The sequence below is a fragment of the Zingiber officinale genome, chromosome 8A, assembly GCF_018446385.1.
Source record: "Zingiber officinale cultivar Zhangliang chromosome 8A, Zo_v1.1, whole genome shotgun sequence".
NCBI lineage: Eukaryota > Viridiplantae > Streptophyta > Magnoliopsida > Zingiberales > Zingiberaceae > Zingiber > Zingiber officinale.
The window spans coordinates 88,036,901-88,043,870 of record NC_056000.1 but is presented as its reverse complement, the minus strand read 5'-3'; the positions used below and the strand labels follow the sequence as shown (position 1 = coordinate 88,043,870).

At 37.3% G+C, this 6,970-nt stretch overlaps 1 protein-coding gene across 1 annotated transcript; it reads right to left on the bottom strand.

Moving 5' to 3' along the window:
• Positions 1–5,318: 5,318 nt before the first annotated feature.
• On the bottom strand, positions 5,319–6,539 carry LOC122011044. The gene has a single exon (XM_042567487.1). It carries the CDS (start codon positions 6,537–6,539, stop codon positions 5,319–5,321), a length of 1,221 nt encoding a protein of 406 aa, XP_042423421.1.
• Between the last annotated feature and the right edge of the window lie 431 nt (positions 6,540–6,970).

Below are 6,970 nucleotides of genomic sequence, written 5' to 3'. Positions count from 1 at the left end.
TTCCTCTCCAACTGTAGATCCTCACATTCAACAATCTCTTTCATGTACCGCATGACACAATATCCACATTCAACACAACCTTGTTGTTTGAGATTACCCTAATGAATCAAAGTTAATGCAAAGTGAAAAACCAAATATATAAGAACCAGGAATGCATGTTTTCAATAAGACATACCGTCAACTGTTTGAAAGTTGGTCATTTTGGATTACCCCTCATACAAAGGTACATTCTCACTCCACTACATTGTAAAAATAGAACTTATTTCATTTCATATTTGCTAATCAATCTATTCACAATCTACATAATCTAAAACATACTTGCACACTGTAGTTTTCCAAGCGTTATCTCGGTTCCTATTACCCATTGAGTCCAGCAAATAAATTGTATCTTTGTCCTCGTTTATAACGGTCAAGATCCAGTGGTTCCTGCACGATTGTCAATATATAGCTAAGCTACTATGTATTAGGAATTGAGCAGGGATTAAAAATATACCCAGTGTTGTATGGGATAAGGCATATGCTGTCTCCGTTTGATGCTTTCAACTGATTAGCAATGTGTTGTGAAGAGGTACTGCCATCTTGAGCGGCTGGTATTTTGTTGGGATCCACAAACGACACATACTCAGCCCTGTTTGTTTCCTTCAAGTACTTGTACAAGTAACTGCATTCAAGTAATCAAAAACATGGTTACTTAAGACATGAACTCAAGCAAAGAGAAGAATTGTATATAAGACATAACTTACCTCATGTAAATCAAAATTTGCCTAGACCCTATCTCTCTCATTTCCATACAGCGCATGATATCCTCTCTCAACAACGATGTACTCACATTACGTACAAACATGGCTTCATCAAATTCGATAGGAATGGTCTCCTCCTCAGTCATCAGTCTAACAACAAAAGAATACAAAAACTTGCATGGCATTGGTAGAGCACTTTCAACTTCCTTGTATTTATTTTTCTCATCAGGAACCTCCAAAATAGCAAATGGTGGTGCAGGTTTCTCCTTTTTCTGTAATTTTAAATAATTGTAGCAAAATATATAACTATAGCAACAGAAAAGTGAACTGAAAATACCTTTGTCGTCGGAAATATCACCAATTCTTTTGGCCAGCCAACCACAGTTCCAATAGCATCTACCATTACTGTTGGTCCCGACTTAAGTGGAATTGGAAGCTCCGCTTCCTCCTGTAAAACAACATCAACAAACACCTTTAAGTTGCCTTCCCCAAGTGGAGCATTGTGCAGCATTACATTTGTGCCTCCGTCGGATACTATCGTGCCATATGCCACCACATTCCCCTTATTCTTCAGAGACAAATGTCATTTTTTCCCCTGAACAATAAGATATTATCTTTTAATATCTGAAGCTAGGAAACAAATTTAATGTACCAAATATAATGCAAAACCTCATTGAATGAATTGTCGCATTCAAAAATGTCCACATCATCTTCCAATATTTGAACTGCCATGTGCGATGACTTATTAGATGCTACACGTTCAGAAACTCGATCACTTGTTTCTGGCATAAATCGAGCAAGAAGAGCCTTCAATTTTTCAACTTCAGCTTTCAAACTCTTTGTTTCCTCCTCTTGCTCTTTGAAGTTTTCAGCCAAAGCCTTTGACACCAACTCCCTCTTCTTCCTTGGAGTTTTGAAGTAGACTTGGGGCTTCACAAATCCCCCTACACCTCTAACCCTTCCGTAAGGTTCTTGGCTCCCTAATGCAGTAGTTAATACGTCATTGCTTCCAGAAGATATGAACTCTCCCCTCTTTTTTTTGTCCAATAAATCGTCCTAAAAATATGGAGGTAACATTAAATATCCAATGAAGACACTTTTTTCAATTATTATGAATGAACTCGAAATAAAACTAAAATACTACAATTTTTTCAGTAACTTCAGCAGTCTTTGTATTTGTGATGTTTCCGGATTTGTCTTCGCGGGCCTTACGCCAAAGGAATGACCTATCAACTTCCTCATCCTCCTTGAATATTTTTCTCTGCCTCTACAATTCCAAAAATTGATCATTTAAACATGACGTACTACATGAAAAGGATAATATAATGTTCCATGGATTACCAATTCAGTCTCCAATCAAATGTATCCCTTGCGAGACATTTTGTGATGATACTTGCAATTGCTCGCCCGTTCCTTTTGTTTTTCATGAGTGACCTATGTCACGTAAAAAAAAAGTAAATTTTTAGAAGAATGGCTAGAATTTAAAAACAATAGGATGGAGTATGATGAACTTATTATATATATTCCTACTGTACATGAGCTTATTATATATATTCCTGCTGTACAGAACTTCATTTTGTTAATTAAATGCCCTAAATGTTTTAAATCTTGGTGCATATAATAATTTAAATATAACATGATAATATCATCAAGTACCTCCCAAGATGGATGTAGCCTCTCATCGACAAAAGCTTTCCAAATTGCAGATGGGATCTGATACTGCTCCGGTGGTGACCTCAGTTTTTCAGGATTATCTCTATATGGATAGACAAACCGACTGTTGAGTTTATTTTCGAAGTCTCTCCATTTCTGGCCTGCTGAACTCATCACTGCCGCCTCGCTTTGAGGTTCTAAGTCAAAGACATTCTGTAACACACAGCAGTAATTGCTATCAGTTTGTATATTGAAAAAATAACAATGAAAAAAAAACATAAGCAATCTTATAAGGAAGTGTATTATTGGATTATACTCACTGATATTTCTTCCCACACTTTCTGTTTCATGTTCTCTGGAACAGTGGGCCATGACTTTATGTTAATAGGCACCATGGATCTAACAACAGAGCCTATGAAAGATTGTAGTGTCTTCCCATTTTCATTGTACACAGGTCGTCCCATGTCATCATATTCAATCGTCGACTTTTTTCCCCATCTTGCAGCAGCAATAAGTCTGCACATTGATGTAGGCCCCCCGAGTCTTCTTCTGCCCAGGAATAGGAGGTTCTTCTATTTCAGTCTCTCCTCGTATCTCTACAGCTGCTAACCCATCAGCATCTTGGTGTAGTTCGGTGTCCTCAACTACACGTGGCTCATTATATTTTGCTATTTTTCGCTATTTTTTAGGACGTATTTTTCTTTTCCCTGCATATAGGAAAATAAATGATGAGATAACGGTATATAAAGTCTGCAGTGACAATATAATAAAAGAAGACGTGATACAAATAATAACATTAACACATACGAACAAGTAAAAATAATACTAGTAAAAACAATAAATATTAATGCAGATGACATAAAAGTGGAAAACATCATTTTTTCTTGTTTGTTACAAAGAAACCCTCTTTAGAAGATCTAAAGTATCCTTCATGTGTAGGAATACAATGAATATCAACATTATCAATTGGTCGAGCTTCGGGAATTCTGGTCCAAAGATCCTCTTCTCCCTCGTAACATCTATTTGGAACTTAAAGCACTATTGACCACCCTTTGTTCAGTGGGTCAACAACATAAAATACTTGTCTAACTTGACTTGCAAGCACAAATTCATCCTTCTGGTGGCCTCGTTTGTTCAGATTAACTAAGGTGAAGCCACATTCATCATTGTATTGTATTCCTTTGTCATTTGATACCCATGCGCACTTGAAAAGAGGAACTTGAAATTGATGATAGTCTAGTTCCCATATCTCTTCAATAACTCCATAAAAAGTCACATTCTCTAACACGGGATTCTTATCTTTGGCACTACAAACAAGCATCATGTTGGCAAGTAGAGAAACACCACTGTTTTGACAAACTTTCTCATCATCCCGCTCTTTTGTTTGGTATAACTTGCCATGTATGACATAGCTATCACACTTTAAGACTTGCACACGTGGTCCATGGGCCAGCCATCTCAATGACAATGTCATTCCACCATTGCAACTATCAATTTCAGCAGCCACCTGACATGCATTCCTATTAATTAGTGTGATCAAAACAATGATTAACAAATATTGTATGTTAGCATCTTCTACATCACCTTTGCACGAAACCAGTCAATGAACCTCTTATTATGAGCATCTTGTATCCACCTTGCATCTTTCTGTTTCTTGGGAAACATTGTCTTCAAGAAGGATTTGTGTTCACTGAAGAATTTTACTTCTAAAGTTTTATTTTCATGAATACATATGGACTGCCAAGTACATATAATTATTAGTTATGCAGTACACTTACATAATGTATGGAGATATTTCTTCTGTATTTTCTAGAACAGTCAAGTGTGCTTGTTGGAGATCAATTTGTTGGACGATGATTGATGAATTTCTTGCTGAGAATCCAGGAATGATTGCGTTTGGGTCACGTAGTGATTTAGGGACCCCAACAGGATCAAGGTCATTGAGATATTCTGAACAAAATTCAACTGCTTCTTCTGCTGCATATCTCTGAATAATGCAACCTTCCAGATATTTTCAACTGCCTATGTAACTTTTCAACACCTTCATGCATCTTTCAAATGGGTACATCCATTTGAAGTAGACTAGTCCACATAATTGGACTTCACGAACAAGATGAACTGTTAAGTGGAGCATGATATCGAAGAAAGAAGGGGGGAAATACTGCTCCAATAAGCAGAGTGTAACGATCAAGTCAGATTGCTGCTTATCTAACTTGGCTACATCGATAATCTTGCAACAAATATCTTTGAAGAAGAAGCATAATCTTATGACAGCATATCTAACATATTTTGGCAGAGAATTACGTATGACTATTGGCAGGAAGTGCTGCATTATAACATGAGAATCATGTGGTTTCAAGCTACTCAGCTTCATCTCATCCATGCAGACAAGATTCTTCATGTTTGATGAGAAACCTTCCGGAACTTTTATATCTATTAATGACCTACATACTTGTAATCTCTCATTTTTTGTGAATGAGCATGCTGCAGGAGGTAGATATGTTCTTTTCTCACCAATTTTAGGAGCCAATTGAGGCCCAATTCCCATCTGAACCATGTCCAACCTAGCTGTCACATTGTCCTTGGTTTTTCCCTTGATGTTCATCAAAGTATTAATCAGAGACTCGAAAACGTTTTTCTCAATGTGCATAACATCGAGACAATGCCTAACATGTAGGTATTTCCAGTATGGAAGATTGAAAAAAATTGACTTCTTCTTCCAACATTTACTGAAATTTGTAGCTCCAACATACTTTTCTTCTTCAATGTCTTCCACAATATTCTCCTTTGCTTTTTTCCTTATTTTCCCCTTCACACTTATTTTCTTTCCAAACTCACATGTTATGTCTGAAAGCTTGTCAAACAACTTAATTCCAGATAGTGGCCTACCTGCTTCACCAAGTTCCTCCATACCATTAAACTCCTTTATTTGCCTCTGATATTGATGAAATCGTGGTAGGAATTGTCTATGCCCAGCAAATGATATTTTCTTCCCATTTTGTAAGTGCTTTGCATAAGTATCCCACAACATATTGGGCATGCGTAATAACCATGTGTAGTACATCCACTAAGGTTACCATATGCAGGAAAGTCGTTGATGGTCCATAAAAGAACTGCTTTAAGAGTGAAAACCTCCCTTCGATAAGCATCATAAACTCCATCAACTCCTTCCCACAACAACTGCAAATCATCAACCAGAACCTCAAGGTAGACGTCGATATCGTTTCCAGGCTGTTTCAGCCCTGAAATGAGCATCGTTAGCATGACGAATTTCCTTTTCATGCACATGTCTGGAGGCAAATTATATGTGGCCAGCATGATTGGCCAGCAACTGTAGCGACTACTAAGATTGCTGTGAGGATTAATTCCATCGGCTGCAAGTGCCAGGCGAATATTTCTTGCCTCACTTCCAAAGTCGGGCCACATATGATCCACCAATTTCCATGACGGTGAATCAACTGGATGGCGTAACTGACCAACAACTCTTGTGCTATCTGCATGCCATGTTAAATTTCTGGAAGTTTCTAAAGATTTAAACATGCGCTTAAATCTTGGTATGGGTGGGAAATACCAAACCACTTTGGCAGGAACACCTTTCTTCTCAACATTTTTCTTGGTTAGCTTCCATCTTGATAAGCCACATTTCGGGCAGCTTACGCAGTCTTTATATTGTTTCCTATAAAGGATACAATCATTGGAACAAGCATGAATCTTTTCATGACTCATAGCCAAACAACTCAACGTCTTCTTTGCTTCATAAATTGACGATGGCAGATTGTGGTTATCTGGCAGCATGTCCCCAAAATCTGCTAGTAGATCTGAAAATAGAGCATCACTCATCCCATGCCTTGCTTTGGTATTGTATAGTTTTACAAGTGCACTCAACTTTGTGTAACGTTTGCATCCCTTATACAGTGGCTTCTCTGCTTCCTCCAAAAACTTCATAAATGCTTTTGAATTTTCTGTATGGTTATCATACGCTGCCTCACACAAATTAATAGTTTCAAAATCATCATGACAATTATCAGTTGGCTCTTGGTTGACACTCGAATTTAATCTATCCTTCTCCGCAGCCTCGCCATGCCAAATCCAATTCAAATAATTTTTACTAAAACCATTGAAGTAAAGATGCTCCCGAATCCACATAACCACTCCCTTTTTAAGATTCATACATTTGCAACAAGGACAATGAATTAAATTGGGGTCGATATGTGGATTCTGCAAACAACTTCTAATGAATTGTTCCATACCCTCCTCATACTCTTTGGACCTCCTATCTAAGTAAATCTAGGATTTATCCATTATAGTACAACAGAATCCCAAGAAACTTCTTCAGAATTATCGTGCTAAAATTATTTACCGCTAGCTCAATGTGTTCTTCGATCAAAACCTGAAGATACTACATATATGTTAAGCAAACGTTAGAGTAAGACTGCAAAAAGGTAGTCAAATTCATATCGAGCACAGTTCCGTATTTTATACTCATTCCAACAGCTATCAATATTTTCTACTCATCATGAAGAAAAATAATGCGTATTTTGTACAATATGTGGATATATAAAGAACGAAAGCATGGG

Bases quoted from the DNA above. Each gene is read 5' to 3' on its own strand.
- LOC122011044 (XM_042567487.1), bottom strand. From the start codon at position 6,539: ATGTGGATTCGGGAGCATCTTTACTTCAATGGTTTTAGTAAAAATTAT.